General features: G+C 40.0%; 1 protein-coding gene across 1 annotated transcript in view; it reads right to left on the minus strand.

Moving 5' to 3' along the window:
• ERC2 (ELKS/RAB6-interacting/CAST family member 2) overlaps positions 1-20,421 on the minus strand; it is a 763,823-nt gene that overhangs the window by 369,871 nt on the left and 373,531 nt on the right. Inside the window, exon 7 of the mRNA XM_054595505.1 lies at positions 4,334-4,501. Coding sequence (XP_054451480.1) covers positions 4,334-4,501 — 168 coding nt within the window. The remainder of the gene's footprint in view (positions 1-4,333; positions 4,502-20,421) is intronic.

A 20,421-nucleotide genomic window follows, 5' to 3' on the forward strand; every position in this document is an offset into this window, starting at 1 on the left:
AGAATTAGCTTCTGCTGTTTGCATTCATCAAGCTGTTTTCTTCTGGTTACACACCACATTGTTTTCCACCAAACGTATTTATAATTATGCATGTCTATCTCCCCAACCAGACTGTCAGCTGCTTGAGTACTGGACAACGTATCATTTCTCTTTGAACCTCCAGGATTTAGAGGAGTGAGTGACTGATACATAGGAAATACTCAGTAAATGCAAAATGAATATGTCTTTGCACATGTTCAAAATATTAGGAGGTTGGCCAATAATAAATACAAAAGTTCAACTGAATATTTAAACAGAGAGATTGGTCGAGTCAAAAAGTCCTCATATCTTACATCAATTTTACACCAATGTGCAAACCTCTATGTTCTGTAGTCATCTTCTCAGATATTACTTTTTTTTTATCAATTTCATGAAGAAACCCAGTATACTAATAACCATACTCCTATAGCATACTTACCTCTGAACGTATAGTCATTCAGAATTTTCACTACCACGCTTCTGGATGGGTAGGATAAAGCTGCTGCTGTTGGCAGGTCCATGGCATCACTGCCAGGAGCCACCTCCACTCACCTCTCTCTGCCTTTTGCAGCCCTTGGGGCAATCCAGGAAGCCCAGTAGAGAGCTAGCAGACTTGGCTTCCAGAGAAATCACCATCTGTTTTCCTACCCCTAATAAATAAAGTGCCTCTGCTCCATAAATTCACAGTGCTTATAGAACCGCAACTTTGAATGAAAATGGATATCGAATTTTTGTTCGGTTTAATGGCTTTTTTAAAAAATATCTTGGGCAGTAAGTTTATGCTGCAAGAATCTATGGGCTGCGTAACAGAATTTTATCTGGTTCAAATAATACTGCCATGTCCTAAAGCCCTGGGCATTAGACACTTTCCAAATGTACAATGTCGTCAACGTTTTATGACATTTCCTACAAAAATGACTCAATAATCAGGTAGCACTTCATCAACTGCAGTGTGAATTCAGGTATCAGAGCAGAATGCTATGCCTGCAGCAGAAAAACTGTGCTGCTCCTCTGACTTCAGTATCACAGCCACTAGGGGATATTCCACTAAACGGTTTTCATCCATGCACATTTTTGTCCTCTTATAAAAGAATTCCATATCTTGGATTATGGAGTAGAGTCAAAAAATATCATGGTAGGACTAAAACTCCATTGTTGATGACTTCTGTTTTCCTACAAAAGCTTAATCAGAGATATTCTGCCACGTGGGAGGAGTTCTCCATTTATTCAACTTTACTTCCTTCTTCAAGTAGCAAAATGGTTACAGTATCAGGCCCATGCCTACTGCCCAAACATGTGACCTGTCCATGTAACTTATGTAGGACACAAGACTTCTAAGACCCAGGGCTCTAAAAGCAAAGCTGAGAGATACGAGGTGCAAGTATAGCCTTGCCAGGTTACCCATGGCTATGAAAGGAGCATACCCAGTTCTACTGGCATCAAAACACAGTGCTGGTTGCCAGAGAGCCTATGAGAAAGAAATATTAAGTAATACTCCACCTCTGACATTGACATAAGTTCATTATTCTTCCATGCCAACCCACCCTAAACCAAAGGTTATGCTGCTCCAATCCAGGTCTGCTCTACAACAGCCAAATATGCTGAATTTAGTCAACACTTAAAGGGTATTCAGTTCTAAAGACAATGCTTCATCAGCCTATTAGCTTCTGTATCATTTCATTTTGAGTTGGTTACTGAACTCTGTGTATCACTTTAGGGATTGTTTCTCTTTGATTGCAGTTATAATAGAACTCCTGCCCCTTCACTATGTTGCCAGTGCCTCCCCAAATGTATTGGTAAACATTTAGTGAAAAAAACTCAACGGGAAACAACCTCTCCAAATATACATGAAATATTTCCAAACTCGTTATATACATGGTTTAAATAAGTGGAATTGTGACCATCCTGCCCAAAGGAACTCTGATGTATAACAGACTTTGTTCTAGGGCTTTCAAACTGGTTCCCAAACCTTTGAGTCTCTCTGTGGAGAAAAGTATAGAATTTTACAAATTATGCACATTAGCAAAAGTGATCACTTGCCACCTAGGCATGGAGAGTGCCTTTCTGAAATTTTTACTGAGATTATTTTTGCCAAATATTTCTCAGGAATGAGAGTGTTTAGTCTCACCTCCTGGCAAAACAAATGACTGTGATGTGCTTCCTCGATTCATTCTCACACATGGTGTCATCACCATAAATCTAGAGTTCCAAAGGAAATAAGGCTTTTTCTCTTAATTTGCAGTAACTGTTTTATCCTCTTTTCCCAAAGACAATTTAAAAAAAACTTCTATCTAGACCGTATGACCTTGGGCAGGCCTACCATAAGCCTCAGTATCCCTCAGTTTCTTGGGGTTAATAATTTCACGTGCCTTACAAGGTTACGGTCAAAGGTAAGTAAGTAGTGCATGTGATGAGCATAGCAGAGGATCCAGCATACAGTGCTCAACATTAGTTAGGTCCATAAATGTCAGTTTTTGTCATCATTCTCTGCTTGATATTTAAATGAGGAGAATTCTTTTGAATCCACCATCCATTTTCCAAGAACTTCTGCTTAGCTGTTTCTCTGCTAGTCCCACCTGCTCTAGAGAGCCCTTTGATTCAAGGGTCCTCAGTCCTCTCCTCCCAGCTCTCTTCTAGTTATCTATATCAATTAGCTGGAACTTCGAAGGGGGAATCCAATGACCAGGGCTGTGTCTGCAAAGGTCTTGCCAGAAATGAATTAAAAATACGATCCATGTGAACATCAATATCCTGAGAGTGAGGATGGAAGCCACTGGGAGTTGAGACAGTGTCATGGGCGTGCAAGTTGTGCAGCTGCACAGGGCCCCACTCAGAAGGGCCCCATGTTGGTTTAATGCTCTGCTATTACCCCTTCCTGAAATTCATAATAAAGGGGTAATAAGGGGAAAAAAGGGGGAAAAGGTGGCCCCACATTTTGATTTTGCACTGGGCCCCCTAATTATGTAGCTGGTTTTGACTGGAGTTTTGATTATAGTTTGGTTTTATGTTAAAAGCATTGCTCTAGCTTCTGTTCTAAAAATAGGCTGTAGGAAAGGTGCAGGTAGGAGCAGAAAAAACAGCTAGGATGCTGTTGATATAAATAAGGTAAGAGATGATGGTGGCAAATGACACCAAAAGAAGAGGCCAGTTAGATTTCATTTGCAGCTGCAGCACAGGTCACCGGCAATGTGCCTGCCCATGGCAGTGTCCTTGCCAGCCAGCCCCTGCTGCCACCACTGGCTCCCGTCCAGTTTCCATGCTGGCTGCCTGTTAACCTGAGAACCCTATGCTTTACAATCCATTTTCCCGAAAGAGTAGGTGTTGGTTTCTCTTCTTACCGACCCTTTTCCTAGGGAAAGGCAGGGGACCCCATGCATGGTCCCACCAAAACTGTATACTGTAGCAAATGGTAATTCTCTAAAAGGAAACCAGGCGGCTGTCACAAAATCTGGATCCCCTACAATGGAGAGAATAAGCTGCTGAAAGAAGGAAGGAAAGCAGGGCCCTAATCAGGTCATGCCTCTTCTGTGTTAGGTCACGGTAGTCAGAGTTTACTATACATTCTCCATTGACTCCAATTAAGTAATGGATGTAAACATTACCCCTCCTAAAATCTGTATGGGTTTGGCAGGATAAAATATACTAAAGTTTTTATAAACACAAAATGCATCTAAAATAACTTTTTTTTTCCCACAAGACAACAGACTTATTTTATTGTATAAATCTACTCTCCTCAGTTTCTTTTCTGGGTTTGACAATTCTTATAAGATTCTACAGATCTGAAATAATAACCATTGGAATGCCTAAAAGTATTCTTTTCTCACATAAGACAGATTTGTTACTTCTTTTTTTTTTCAGTTTTCTTTTTTTTTTAATTTTATTTTTTTCAAATACATTTGTCTCTGCCTACCCCCCACCACTTAAGACCCACAAAATACTTAGCTTACCTGTCCATAAAAGGAAAGATTAACTTTTTGCACTTTTTATTATTTTAGACTTCCATCTAAATTTGTACAATTATCTCTATGCTTAAGCTCTCAAATGAAAAAAATCATCCTATTTAGTTTTCAGGTAATCAAATAGAATATTCAACAGGCCATGCTAAAAATGACATGATACAGCCACAAGCAAGTTCAATACCTGTAAGTTAAAAGATTTTATATCTTCACCTAAAATTCTTTAAGAATAATTTCTTCTTTTCAGCATGCTCAAAACTGTAAAACAATGTCTCAAAAAATGTTCAAAAATGTCTCTGAAGTTACAAAGCATTAATGGTACCAATTCCCAACCTAAAGGGTTTCTGCCAGCTACTCACCTTTTTCTGGAGAACATTGATTTTTCTTTCCTTCACTTCTAACATATCCTTCATGTCACGAATCTCTCCGGCCAGTGTCCCCTTCTCTTCTGTGAGGTCCTGCAGCTGTTTTGTTTTTTTATTGAGAAAAGATTCTTTCTCTTCCAGTCGTAATCTCAGTGCATCTACCTGAAATCAGGAAGAAGAAAGAAGGTGGTGGTTTTATACTGAGGTCACCAGTAACCATCGGTCCAGCCTTGGGAGGAGGCGGGCCGCGGCGGCCTCCTGAGCACAGCACCACCACACCGCCGCTCATGCCTTTCAACAGCCTTGATCTATTTTAAAGTCCCATCATGTTATGTGTGTGTCTGATCAGTAACACATTTTTTTCAATACAAGTTATTTATGAAATCAGACATTATGAAATAATAGTGTGTCCCCACACTGTAAAACCGTAAGCTGCAAAACAAAGCACACCAAACTTCTGTGTCTTTGAGTTCCCAGGGAGGGCACAGCGCTGCCCGCTCTGCCACACCCTCCAGGAATATGGAGAACACAATGAGCCATGCCACAGACATCTGGAAGAACAAGGTTGGAGTGCAGCGAAACACTCCTACATTAGAAAAATACATGTTGCCAAGAGAAAACAAATGCTGCTATAGAAAAAAATGTGGAAATGACACCCATTCCCAAGCTTTATGGAAGACTACTTTATGAATAATAAAGGAAAAAAGTCAAAACATACAAAAAAAATGCCTATTTCTACCTTGCCTCAAAAATTAGATTATTACAATTCCTGCTTTTTGTATGTCAGTAACAAAATGAGGGAATATAAGCTTTATTTTTTTCTGAAGACCACCAAAAATTACATGGGTGATGTGCAGTGCTGGGGTGATGGAAGACTTTAATCCTCGTGCTTCAACCCAGAATTTGACAGACAGTAGCTTTATCAACAATCAGGAAGTAGTGATACTGGCATGTTATTTAGAGACAACCTTTCATAGGCCACCCAACTGGGGACCAAAGCAGCAATGCAGGCATGTGCCCTGACTGGGAATCAAACCAGCAGCCTTTTGGTTTGTGGGATGATGCCCAACCAATCGAGTCATACTGGCCAGTGCCCATTTTGTAATTTTAAAGACAGGAATCAGTCTTAGGTAGAATGCACCATGCAAAGATGGTGATATTAGCGATATAACAGTTATTGGGAATCTCCTTTTCTTACCCCTTTCCAAGAAAGGGGTGTCAAAGTTGTGTTTCTAGGCCAAGAGTGATGAAGAGGTGGGTGAGCAAAGTTCTCCCAGTTTCTGTCCCTGAGAGGAGGATGAAGCTGGGACATACCAGCAAGGGACAGGGTGACAACAAGTGCTTGAAGCCCAGTTGGCAGATTGACCCTGAATGCATTATGGAAGAGGATGGGCATTCTGTGACTGCAGAGGATGAGAACTGCAGATTCTTCAAAGATCTGATGACTGTGCCTCTTCTCACATAATGGCCATAGAGATCTAGGGGCGGGGAGGGGATAGAGATGCTCATGTCCTGGGGATCTTCACTTTCCTAAATGAAAATTGATTCCAGTTGCACTAAAGTATAAACATAAAGATTCTCAAGTGGCCTTTGTTTAAAGTTATCTTCACCTACCAATCTGGAAATAACATCAATACTTGTCTTGGGATTTTCATTGTATCTGGTAAAAAAAAAAAAAACATAATTTTAGTTTATATATAAAGAATGGCATTTGTGGGCTCCTTGTAAATTGGCAAGACATGCTGAACACTCCAGATTAGAGTGGTTATAGGGGGTTACACTTGATTGTGGAGATGTGCACACAAGGTGACTAGGACTCAGTGTGAATCTGAGAAGAAACTGTGGTCCCATTAGCTTCCTATTCTAGCTATCAGTGATGGATGGTTTCTATCTGGACTGAAGGAAATACCCAACATTCAAAACTGATATAAATAAACTTCACTATGGGAGGTAGTGAGTGGTGCTGAAGAGAGTTTAGAAAAAAGAATCTGTTTTGATGAATAATACACTTAACATTTGCAACACCTTCTCACCATGCATGATCTATCAGTACCCAGCTGCATCTTTCTGAGCCCAGAAGAGATATAATGCAACTCAGGCTGTAAGGATATTTATCCAGGAATAAAATAGAGAGCAAGGATGGTGGTGATCAGCACACTACTCATAACACCCAACCTCTACATGGCAGGAGGGATTCTGTGCCAGCTGAAGTCTTCTGCTCAGAAGTTTATTTTCCATGCACCCAAAAGCTTGTACTTAGCTTCAAAGGAATTTGAATCATACCCTTCAATCACCTTCACTCTATCCTTACAGCTTTGCACAGTCTCCTATAATCAAGAAACAAAGCTTAAGGGACTATTTTTTTTTAAGATAAAACTTTGACCTGAACTGCATCCAATTCTCAACTAACATTAGCCCAGTTCATAGTAAGCAAGTATGACATCATTTCTAAAGTCAAATTTTAACTTCCAGATGGTGCAAAACCACAAACAGGCACACAGGCCTTCTGATGAACAGAAGTTTAAATACAGGGAAGATCAGGCAAGAAAGAATATAGTCTATTAAAAATTAGAAAATGTAGTTTCAAATTGGGTATCAATGAGTAGGATTAAAGTTCTCCTCACTAATATTTGGACTTCAATCAACAATGTATATCAGTTAAAAAAGAAAAGCCTTGAAGTTTAGATTATATTCCAACATCAGGTAGAGATATAAAAGTTAAAATGTTTGAGAATATGAAATACTTTTCTTTGTCTCTTCACTCAACACCAAATAATTTTAAGGGCCCTCGACTCTCTCTCTTAAACTTTGGCAGTTGACTCAATAATAAAACTTGGCAAAGTAAAAAGCACCATCATTTCCCAGAAAAACAAAAGAAAATTAGAACTGTATGATATAGTCAGTACATAAAGACCCATAGGTTGAGTTTCCAATTTTTACTTATGACTCAACTGCATGGGAACTAGTCACCTAATGTTAAAACTAGGACAATCTTTTCATTTTAGGAGAATTACTCATTTCCTTCTGATCCAGTTATGTATGTATTTCTGTGTGTGTGTGTGTGTGTGTGTGTGTGTAAGAGCATATAACATATGAAAATTTAACCTTTTATCTGGCAGTATAAAACACAAAACATTTGTTATCACTTCAGTTCCAGGTAATAACTTGAAAGAAAAGGACCATGGCAATGAAATTGGCAAAAAATTGCCAAAATCAGAGTTAAACATTATTAATCTTCATGTCAGCACCCAGGAATTATAACCAGTTCCAATGGTGAGGTATGTTTGTAGAAGTTCTATACATAAGCCTCCTGACCTTTCTGCCATATTTTACATGGGCCTTCAGAAACGGTTTTAATGTTGTGACAAAACACTAAGTGCTACTTGATGTGCCATAAATAATTTTTTTTTAATCAAACGGTTCATTTCAATGTTAAAATGACTACAGTAACACTTGAGGAAAAAAGAAACACTTCAGAGAGAAAAAGGGGCCACTTGAAATTTTTCACAGATTAAATACTACTTACTTGACAACGCTTCAGGAATTGAATAAACATAGTATCACAAAGGACAACTTTAAAAGAAAATGAAACTGGAACACTCACAAAAGCTCCCAATATAGTTTTATTTCACATTCAAAGTTTTGTTTGTTTGTTTTTCCTAATAATAGAATTGGGTTAAGGGTATATTTGAATTTCATTCAACTTGCAATCATTCAAATGGAGAGACAGTTTTAAAGCTTGAAGTATGCATAATGTACACAGCCTCCAAAGACACAAACACTGAAAATAACCTAAAATCTAAAACTTGCTGTGGTAGTAACCACGACTTCTTACTCATATCCAATTTCCCTTTCCTCCCTGAACACAGGGAAGCTCTCCCTTGCAGGAAGATGGGGCCATCTGTTTCATTCATGAAATATAAACAGAAGTGGCATACATCACTTCCTGTCCAGCCCCCCAGCCCCAACTCTTCCCCTTCCTCAGAGGCCTTGGAAGCCACTTTTTCAGGATGGTGGAGCTACAAGATGGCAGAAGCTCCCTAAAACCGGATCCTCAAGAGACCACAAGAAGGGGTAACATCCCCGACCTTCCTCTCACCAGTCCCCAACCCCTAACATGGGTTGGGCTTATAGTATAACATATTAAACTGTTCAGAAGTCACTATAATAATTTCCTATTTTTGATAAGATGTGAGCACCTTAAAACCAAAAAGATTTGTCTTTAAGATTACCATAAACCTAAAACAAATAGGGCCATTGTACCTCCCTCTACTCCTTCTATGTGTAAGACCTTAAAATCTACTTTCCTCTATCTTTTCACACCAAATGCAAAGAGAGGGGAAATGACAGAGAGCCAAGGACATGACTAAAAGGAAGAGGTAGGGAGTGGACTCACAGGTTAAAGATCAAGACCTTGGGGAAAAGAAAGAAAGAGAATGAAGAAGAAGAGTCTCCTTAAACTCACTGGCTTAAACTCCATTTTGTATAGATAAATGGCCCAAGTGGATAACTCTGCTCTGCAAAAGTCTCTGCATTAGAAATATATTGTTCAAGTAACTCATGGCAATGGTCATTGACTTACCCACAGGCCTTCCAAATATTGGGAAGAACACTAAGGTGTTACAAGCAAAATGAGAATAATACAGAACCTCCTTCATCAAGTTATTTTGGAGATTAATTGAATAACATGTAATGTACTTAGCACACTGCCTGGCACCCAGAAGCACTCAATAAATTTTTGCTATTGTTACTATATTTTATTATTCTGCTTTCCACAGCTTCTAAGCCAGTGATTTATATACTGTAGGAATGCAATAAAGGTTGCTAATCAACAGCCTTCAGGAAAGGGGAGAACCAGCAAGTAAGGTTTTGTGCTCTCACATGTACCTGGGTATTATAGTGTCTGTCATTTACTTTAAATTATTTCAGCACAGCCTGCACGATATGTGTGCCCGGGGCGGGGGGGTGTCTGAGTAGGTGAGTGGATGGGTGTATTTCCCAACTGGGAATAAATCCTTCAGGGTAGTTAATTAGCCTATGAAAGATTTTAATTAAAAGCTGACATGCCAGAGTCAGCTACCAAAAGCACCTCGGTGTTCTCTCCATTGACAAACACCTGAAATTTGGTCAACTAATGCAAGGAGAGATGTTTTCTTTGGTGGAATGAGTGCTGTTTGAGGTGTATAGATTGCCTAGAAAGGTTGCACAGGTACTTCTGCTCTTCCAGGGACAAGATTTAAGGCAGTGGGTCCCTGGAAATACAATGCAAGCCACATGTGTCATTTTAAATTTTCCATAGCCATGTTAAAAAGTTTTTTAAAAAAGGTAGAATTAGTTTTAATAAAATATTTAGTTTAAACTACTATATCCAGAATGTTTTAAAGATGTAATATATATGAAAAAATAATGACATTTTATTTTGTATTGTCTTCAAAATTCAGCATTTATTTTACACTTTCAGCATATCTCAGTTAGAACTAATCATCGCAACTCATAGCTGCCATATTGGACAGTGCAGGCCCATCCATGCCTAGTAAGCCCAAAAGTTTCAATCCTTAGATTTCAATCTCCTCTGCATATAAATGCTTCAGGGAGGATTCTGGCCCAACAGCTAAGAGAGCCCCACCTAGGGAAATATCACCACACTGGTCTAATGTGAACCTTTTGCAGTCTCAAAAGGACAGAGCTAGAACTTTGAGGAGCACAGCTGAACCCCTGTGATGAATACCTGGAGGCCAGGTCATGGGGCAGAAGTCCCATAGTCTTCCTTTCTCTAACCATTAGAGGCTACTGCTCTCTACCAAAGAAAACCATGGAAGTGTGTCAATAACCTAATTGGCTTAGTGATTCAGTGAGCATGCATATTTTTCTGTAGTCTTGTTGGAAAGAAGGTTTCAGAATAATCATTGCTTTTTAAAAGTTCTTTCACAATAATCTCTAATTATAGCCAAAGCTACCTTTCAGAAAAAAATGTCCTTCAGTAGCTGTGCCATCAAAACTGCTATATAGATGAGGGTGTGTACATCCCCTATCCTATAAGTCCTTCTAGTCTTTGACATAGGTGGCTATTTTGAGTTCAGATCTCTCTTCTCTGTAGGCACTCTTACCTCCAGGAATTAGAATTTTTACTTATTCATTCAACAACTATAGAGTTAATTTTGTGTCAGGCATCATTCTAGGTTAGAGATATAGCCTTTTAACAGGACCATCAGGTCTATGGCTGATTGAACCATACATTGATGAAGTTGGGGGTAGGGCACAGCAAATCATCAGTATGTCAATATCATTACCAAACAAGATTTTTAGAATAAGGGAATTAATACAAATATAAAATTTAAAAACTTATGTAAAATCCTTGTAAAAAAACTGGACTGGCAAAAAGCTAATTTGTAGGTATCTGTGCTTATTGGTGAAGTGTTTACATGTGTGTTTGTGTGCATACAAACTAATAAAATTCATGATTAAGTGAATATCTGTCAGCTATTATAAATCAAATGTGTGCCAGGACTCTGGTATTCAACAAAGTGGTTTACTATTATTATTATTTTAAAGAGAAGGGAAGGGAAGGAGAAAGAGAGGAAGAGAAACATCGATCAGTTGCCTACCCCAATTGGAGACTGAACATGCAACCCAGGCATGCGCCCTGACCAAGAATTGAACCAGTGACTTTTCACTTTGAGGGACGATGCCCAATTAGCTGAACCACACCAGTCAGGGCCAAAATAGTTTATTTGACTGACACCTACTTTTTATTGCACAACCTTGGAACACTAAATGTCTTTATGGATCTTTAAATAAGTTGCGCTTTTCACCTGCTCCACTGCATTCAATATAATTTTGGATTTTAATAAGTTTGGACCTTAAAAAAGCCTTGTAATACTAGTAAGTATGAATACATGATGTATTTTTCTCTTTTAAAAAATTATTTTCTAGCTTTACTTATTATAAAGGTAGAAAAAAGTGACTAGTAACAACGTGCACTCACCCCAAACACTCAAATTTTAGGTGTGTGGCAAGAAATTTAGAAATGAGTATAGAATGTCTTATTGAACCAGAAAGCAAGGAAATATTAAGGGCCAAGTCGTATTGGCCAAGGACCAGAGAATGCGATGCGGTTCTATGAACAGACACTAGGGAGCAGGAACGAAGGCTGGTCAGGCAGCGAGCTACTACCGCCAACCAGAGAAGAGGCTGCCGCAACTAGGATGCAAGTGATAGAGAGGGGGAACGCAGTTATATCTGAGATACATTCTGAGATATAATCAGGAAGCAGGTGGTAGGACTGAGAGTTTGTGTGTATGGGGATGAAAGGAAGGAAGGAATCGAAGACAATTCCTGGGTTACTGGCTGAAGCAACTCCATAGATAGTGGAATCATTGCCTGTGCTGGGAAAGATTAGGGAGAATCAGACTTGATGGTAGGAAATCAAAAGTTCAGTATTAGATATGTATCGTTTGAGAAGCTAGAAAATATCCAAAGGGTAACAGCTACATGACCTGGTATCTCCTGAGACAAGAGAACCAAGACTAGAGTCTAACCTGGTTCTACCAGGTATGTGCAACTGAGCAGTCCTGTAATTACATCAATATTCCTTCAGCAGACTAATTACAACATCATCCCCGCATTTACACATTGATTTCCACGTAGATGCAGCTGTCTGATATCAAGTTAACAAAAACTTGTAAGAAGAGGAAATCTATTATAGTTGAATACTAAACGAAATCCCTTTTCTAAAAGGGTCTCTGATTTTCAGTCTTTAGCTACAAGGTCTCTCACCTTCACAGTCCTGAGAAACAAGGGGGTTGGTCATTTTAATCACTCCCTTAAGCTCTCAAGGCAGCCAGTTAATGTCAGTGCTGTGTTTACCCTCCTGCAGGTCACTGCCACCAGGGGAGTGACACTGACGGGGAACAAAGGGCTCTGCCTTCCCACTCGGCACTGGCTTTCACCTAGCCACCAAAAGCTCATGCATTTGACCAGGGGAAAGACCTAAATTACATTTTTAAAACAGAATATTTAGATTGCACAAAGAAAAACAGTAATGGCTGTATTATAGAGTCCTTCATAATTTATAATATGCCTTCCTGTTAAATTACAAACCTGTCCTCTTATACAATTTTAATTCAAAAAAAATAAAATTCAGGGATATTTGGTATTGTATAGCCACATGCTGTGCTTATAAAAGTTAAATTACACTCACCAGCTTGTTAATAACACAGCTGAGATTTTCAGGTTGTAAAGATTCATTTTGTCTTACCTACCTGTCAAAATGTTATACCCATGTCCCCCATGCCACCTACTTGAAGAAAACAATGCTGGGTTAAGAGTGCTTCATATCACCCACATGGAAGAATTCATATCATATGTGGGTTAATAATCCAGCCAACTTTATAAAGCCTGTTTTCATACTTAAGTTTTTGGCTACTTCTTACACTAAAATTAGGTGGTTTTAAGTGACTAGTCCAAAGTTCAAAATTTAATGTTCAGTTCAGTTCCAGCAAATTTCTGAAAACACATGGGAATTGTAACTCATGTGTTAATACTTAAAGTTTTTGTTAATAAAACTTCCAACACTAACCTTACCTCATTGAACTTACCTCACTACTTTTTATGCTTACTATAAAACTGTAGCTGTCATAATATTTTTGAATTACTACAAAAGGAAGTAAGCCATTCCAAAGTCAATGTTATTTTGCAACATGATGATAGTTATAAATTCAAAATACTTAAAACCAATTTGCAAAGCTATCAATCTTAGTACCTCCTAGCATTTGAAAAGCCCATCTCCAAGACATTTATTATTATAAAAAAACAAGTTTAAGAAAACACCATGTATCATTCATATTGCACTTTCCCTTCAAGTAAGCACATTACATTTAAACATGAAAACTCACTTTAACATAAAATTTTAAAATATTGGTCCTGCTTAGATATTCCATGAACTTTCTAAACTACCACTGAAGGCCAAAAAACTTAAATCACCAATAATTTAGTACCAAGATTAAGTAATAATTTTGTGATCTCAAGGTCAGTGCTTTTCAATAAAGCCAAATAACTAACCTCCATCCAGGTATACTTGAAATATGTGTAAATGACTAACAAGTTAGGAACTGTAGTCATTTTATTTAAAAGAGAATTAAACCCATATTTTAAAGTCATGTCTCTCAAATCAGGCCCATCCTCCTCCAGGATGTGGACCAGTGTTCAAAGATCCATGAGTTTGCTACAAGAACTGTTTTATGTTGTTATCTTTTCTTTTTGATGATGACCTCAAAATTAAAATGAACTTATTCTGGATGACGTGAATAATTCCTTATAACCAAAGATTGTTAAGAGATTTCAATATCTGCCTTTGTGTTTGCACTTAAGATTCCTTTGGAGTAAAATGGAGAAAGCACAGAAGGACTTCTCTGATATGTTCCCTCCAAATATTGGCCATGGGACATCATGGTGACCACACAAACACAGGTTTCGACAGCATCTGGAAACTTCCATCAGTGAGGAAGCTAGGTTATCGCACAGCAGAGCACTATGCAGACCTTCTCAGCTTGCATCTGGGCACAGTAGTTGACACCATATTCATATCAAGTATAAATTTATGTCCAGCAAACACAATCCTTTTCCATATAAAGTTAGTATCATTAATTTAAATTTTATAGTCTTTGATGTTATATTCTCATGCGTAATTTTTATTTGGTGCCATAGTTCTGTAAGAGCTATAAGCATGACTAGTCTTATCTTTGTACCTGATAAAATAATGCAAGTAATAATTATTACATAAAGCAATACTGAGTGTCTACAATGTTCTTTTTATTTTTTTTTCTTCTAAGAGGAATTTCTTCCAAAGTGTGAGACATACTGCCCTAAAATAAACAGTTTTTGTTCTTTGAAATCTTGCTGAGTGTTGTGGGAAAATCAAATGGGGGAGTGAAGGTGCGTTCCATGATCCAGACTTGGGAAATGCAGTTTGCTCTCCTGATTTATGGTAGACATTAGCATACTAAAGGAAAAATCTTACTTACTTGATTTAACTCACCTTTTCCCACATCTATTTAACCACAGATCCCATATATTTTTTTTAAGAACACATAATAATATCCTTCAGAGATTGTTAGGAAAGATTGTTCTCAAGTATCTTTTAGTCATCAAATGTTTAAGGCGTAGCACAGATATGAAATGTTTGAGTACGGTGAAATGTGGACACACTACTGGATTAGATTCAGAATACATTGGCTCAAAGTCAGCTAATATATTCAAGCTGTCCTCTGTGGCTAACAATGTGTTAGGTGATGTGCCAGGGTGTCATGTAATTCTCAGGGCCACCTGTGAGGCAGGTATGTTTAAAAACATTAAAGCTCTGAAGGCTTACAGGGCTAATGCGGTAGACTCTGTTAAAGCCCCATCTTCTGGTTCAACATCCACACTACCAGCCTACATTCCAGGTTCCTTTATGTCTCTGCCAACACCTGGGCAGTTATGACATACTTTGGGGAAGTCACTTGTGTCTTAGGAAATCAGCTATCTCCTCTATAAACCAACAGTTGGTGCTCAATGCCCTCTAAGGTTATCACCTACCCCAAACTTTCATGGTGTCAGGAGGTGAGTGATCCAGATACTAAAACATGGTTTAAAGATTTGGTAATCATCTTGTGAGAGGGGAGAAAAGATGGTGGAGGAGTGAATGGGAGTCACGCTGACCTCCTCCCAAAACCAAACTGGAATTTCAACTAAATAATGGAGTAATCACCTGGAAAGCAGTGGAGCGATAGTGGGAGAGGAGCCTTGGTGCCGCGAACAGTGGATTCTACCCTCACACATCCCAATGGGTGAGAAGTGCGGTGGAGGCTCGAGAGGGTGGGCTGGGTGCCCACGGGCACTAGCACCAGAGGGACATTGAAACGGCCAGTTAGCTTCCCCCGAGAAGAACGGGGTCTGAATCATAAACAGAAACCCCTAAACTACAGCAGCTAAAGTCAAGAAAATACAGACAAAACGCAACCCCAAAAAGCTAAGGGGTGCTCTCTGCCAGAGACAGGTGGCTGGGGATGCAAAGAGACATTTAAAGGGCAAACACAAAAGTTGCAGTGGCAGCCACCCTCCTTGATCTCTGGGTAGAGGAGGCAGCAGGGTGGGCTGGTGCCTGGGAAAAGACTGGTGAGGAAAACTGTGTGAAGAGAACTGACACGGCAGCCGGTGGAGCCCGGGTGATAACGCACTTCCCACTCTGCAGCTACCATCTCGCTCAGGCATAAGGGAATCAATTAACCTGCCTTTTGTGCGCTCTACACACAGCTTGTACAGGTGTGAGCTGCAGGGCTGAGAGCAGACTGGATGGGAGAGCCTTGAGGAGAGACTGGAGACAGAGGCGTTGGGGAAAGAACGGGAGGAGGAACCAGGGAGTCCCGACTCCTCCCCCTTCTATAGTCTCCATTGTGGGCTGGAAAGGCGCGACCCCAAAGAGGCAGAAGCTGGGCCCTCATGAACCAGACTGCCTGCGATTGAAACGCAGTCCGCACAGGGGTGGATCCTTGGCCGAAGGGGTCACAGAACTGCCCAGAGACCCCTGAGGAGAGACTAGAAACAGAGGCGTTGGGGAAAGAACGGGAGGAGGGACCGGGGAGTCCTGACTCCTTCTCCTTGCCATAGTCTCCATTGCGCGGGAAGAGGCCACACCCCCAAAGAGCCAAAAGCCGAAAAGCACACATAGACACCCCCAAAACACCCAGTGCAGGCGCGCACACTTGTGCCCAGTGACCGGCGAGGGCTGGCAAGTATGTGTGTGACCCGCGCGGGCTGGCAAACGCTTACACCAGCCGGCAAGGCCTCCCACAGATTGGCACCGATATGGCCTGTGAGGGAGTGCACAGAGTGGCAAGGGCAGGCGTAAATTGACCCGCCCGCCCGTGATTGCAGAGCGGCCCACAAAATTAATAGAGCTTCCCAGAGTCCCTGGAGGAGAGACCAGAGACAGGACTAACCGGAGAGTCCTGGAGCGGACTTCCTCCCATTTCCGTAGTCACCATTTGGCGAGGGCAAGCAACGCACCCAAAGAGCCAAAAGCGGGGAAAATACACAATAGAAGACCCTAAACTGACCAGTGCCGCTGAGCTCGCGGGCCAGGGGGGCCAGAAGAGTACCTGAGGTCACGAATATGCCCCCAGGTCTGGGGCAAGCACATGCGAACCGAGGCAGGAGGGGGATCCTGCCAAGCTGGGAATGTGCTCAAGGAGCCCGCTTGAGAGTGCAGAGAGATCCCCAAAAATAGCCCAGCCCTGACCGAAGGGGTCACAGAGCTGCTCCAAGCAGGAGTCAGACACAGACATTAGACTCCTGGAAAGCTCAAACAAACAACCCAAGGTCACATAGGGTCAACAACTGACACCATCAGAGGCAGGCCCAGAAAGAAAAGTAAAGGACAAAAACACTTAACAGACTCACAAAAATGGGAAGAAAAAGAAGTTCCCCCCAAATGAGTAGAAAAGGGGAATCCCCACAGAGAGAGCTAAATGAAATAGAGGCAAGGGAACTATCAGATACTGAATTCAAAACAATGGTTCTACGGAAGTTCAATGAGCTCAGCCAGCTCAAAGATAACTATGAGAAACTGCAGAGAAACTATCAGGATCTTACAGCAAACTATATCAGCCTGGAAAAGGACATAGAAACTATCAAGAAGACACAAGAGGATATGAAGAATACCATTTCTGAACTGAAGAACACAGTAGAAGGAATCCAAAGCAGGCTGGATGAAGCCAAGGATCGAATCAGTGAGATGGAGGACAAGGTAGAAAAAAGCTCCCAGAAAGAACAAGAAACGGAAAAATGGCTCAAAAAGAATGAAGAGGCATTTAGGGAAATGCAGGACAACCTGAAACGCAATAATCTCTGTATAATAGGGATACCAGAAGGAGAAGAAGAGGAGCAAGGGATAGAGAACCTCTTCGAAAAAGTAATGATGGAAACTTTCCCTAATTTGAGGAGAGAAAGGCTCTCGTGGATCCAGGAGGCACAGAGGACCCCACTCAAGAGGGACCCAAGGAGGTCCACTCCAAGACACATCATCATTAAAATGGCAAATGTCAAAGACAAAGGGAGAATCCTCAAGGCAGCAAGGGAGAAGGAGAAAGTAACATACAAGGGGGCCCCGATACGCCTAGCAGCTGACTTCTCAACAGAAACACTACAAGCCAGAAGGGAATGGCAACAAATATTCCAAGCCATGAAAAGCAAGGGCCTACAGCCAAGGCTGCTCTACCCAGCTAGGCTCTCCATTAAAATAGAAGGGGAAATAAGGAGTTTCCCAGACAAGAAACGACTAAAAGAATAAATCTCTACCAAACCAGCACTCCAAGATATGCTAAGGGGACTGGTTTAAGCAGATGAAGGAAAAGAATGACAGAGAGAGGAACACAGGTACAAAGAGAAAAGATGAGTAAGTTTCTATCAGTAATATCTCTCAATGTGAATGGACTAAATGCCCCAATCAAAAGACACAGGGTAGCTGAATGGATAAGAAAACATAACCCACACATATGCTGCCTACAAGAGACCCACGTCAGAGCAAGAGACCTACACAGATTGAATGTAAAGGGATGGAAAAAAATATTCCAAGCAAAAGGGCAAGAGAAAAAGGCTGGTGTTGCCATACTTGTATCAGACAAAGTAGATTTCAAAACAAAGGCTTTAAAGAGAGACCCAGAGGGGCACTTTATAATACTTAAAGGAAGAATCTATCAAGAAGACATCAACATTGTAAACTTATATGCTCCCAATATAGGAGCCCCTAAGTTTATAAGGAAATTGTTGGATGACTTCAAAAAAGATATAGACAGCAACACCCCACTGTCAAAAATGGACAGATCTTCCAAACAAAACATTAATAAACATATTGTGGCGCTGAATGACACACTGAATCAAAGAGACATAACTGACATATATAGAATCTTACATCCCAAAGAAGAAAAATACACATTCTTTTCAAATGCTCATGGCAGTTTTTCAATTCTAGACCCCATGATAGGACACAAAGCAAGCCTCAGCAAATTCAGGAAAATTGAAATAATACCAAACTTTTTCTCGGACCAAAAGGGCTTGAAACGGGAAATCAACCTCAAAGAGAAACTTCAAAAACTTGCAAACTCATGGAGACTGAACAGTGCACTATTAAACAATGAATGGGTCAATAATGAGATAAGAGAAGAAATCAAAAAACTTCTGGAAACAAATGAAAATGAACAGACAACAGTCCAAAACCTATGGGACACAGCAAAGGTTGTCCTGAGAGGGAAGTTCATAGCAATACAGGCTTACCTAAAAAGATAGAAACATTTCAAATAAAAGACCTAACACTACAACTTCAAGAACTGGAGAAACAACAACAAATAAATCCCAGAGCAAGGAGAAGGAAGGAAATAGTCAAGATTAGAGCAGAACTGAATGACATAGAGACAAAAAGAACAATTCAGAGGATCAACCAATCCAGAAGCTGGTTCTTTGAAAAGATAAATAAAATGACAAGCCTTTAAGCAGACTCATCAAGAAAAAAAGGGAGAGGACCCAAATTAATAATATCAGAAATGAAAGAGGAGAAATAACAACTGATACCACAGAAATGCAAAGGATTGTCAGAAACTACTATGAAAAATTATATGCCAAGAAATTTGAAAATCTTGATGAAATGGACAAATTTTTAGAAAAGTATAATCTTCCAACACTGAAGGAGGAAGAAACAGAAAGCTTGAACAGACCGATAACAGCTGGGGAAATTGAAGCAGTAATCAAGAAACTCCCAGCACACAAAAGCCCAGGGCCGGACGGTTTCAGAGGAGAATTTTACAAACATTTAAGGAAGAGCTAACCCCTATCCTTCTCAGACTATTCCAAAAAATCCAAGAGGAGGAAAGACTCCCAGACTCTCTATGAGGCCAGCATCACCCTGATCCCAAAACCAGATAAAGACCCTACAAAGAAAGAAAACTACAGGCCAATATTGCTGATGAACATAGATGCTAAAATCCTCAACAAAATATTGGCAAACAACATCCAGCAATACATTCAAAAGATTATCCACCACGATCAAGTGGGATTCATCCCAGGGATGCAGGGATGGTTCAATATACGCAAATCAGTAAACATGATACATCACATAAATAAAAGAAAAGACAAAAACCACATGATCATCTCGATAGGTGCAGAAAAAGCATTTGATAAGGTACAGCACCCATTTATGATCAAAACACTCAGCAAAATGGGAATAAATGGGGCATTCCTCAACGTAATAAAGGCGATATATGAAAAACCTACAGCCAATATCATACTCAACGGGCAAAAACTGAAAGCTTTCCCACTAAGATCGGGAACACGACAAGGATGTCCGCTCTCACCGCTTCTTTTGAACATTGTATTGTAAGTCCTAGCCACAGCGGTCAGACAAGAGAAAGTGATAAAAGGCATCCAAATAGGAAAGGAGGAAGTAAAGCTATCATTGTGTGCAGACGACATGATAGTGTACATAGAGATACCTGTAGACTCTACCAAAAAACTCCTCAACCTAATAAGTGAATTTGGCAAAACAGCAGGATACAAAGTCAACATTCATAAATCAAAGGCATTTTTGTACACCAGCAATGCAATAGAAGAAGAAGAAATCAGAGAAAAAATACCATTCGATATAGCAAGAAGAAAAATAAAGTACCTAGGCATAAATTTAACCAAAGACGTAAAAGACCTGTATGCAGAAAACTATACAACATTGAAAAAAGAAATTAAGGAAGACACAAATAAATGGAAGCATATACCGTGCTCATGGATTGGAAGAATTAATATCCTCAAAATGTCCATACTACCCAAAGCAATTTATAGATTCAACGCAATCTCTATTAAGATACCAATGACATATTTCACAGAAATAGAACAGACATTTCAAAAATTTATATGGAACCATAAACGACCCCAAATAGCGGCAGCAATTTTGAGAAAGTAAAACAAAGTAGGAGGGATCACAATACCGGACATCAAACTCTACTACAAAGCCACTATACTCAAAACAATCTGGTACCGGCACAGGAACAGAGTCATAGACC

This window comes from Pteronotus mesoamericanus, unplaced genomic scaffold (genome assembly GCF_021234165.1).
Source record: "Pteronotus mesoamericanus isolate MK-2021 breed Mesoamerican mustached bat unplaced genomic scaffold, CSHL_Meso_final scaffold_54, whole genome shotgun sequence".
In the NCBI taxonomy this organism is placed as follows: domain Eukaryota; kingdom Metazoa; phylum Chordata; class Mammalia; order Chiroptera; family Mormoopidae; genus Pteronotus; species Pteronotus mesoamericanus.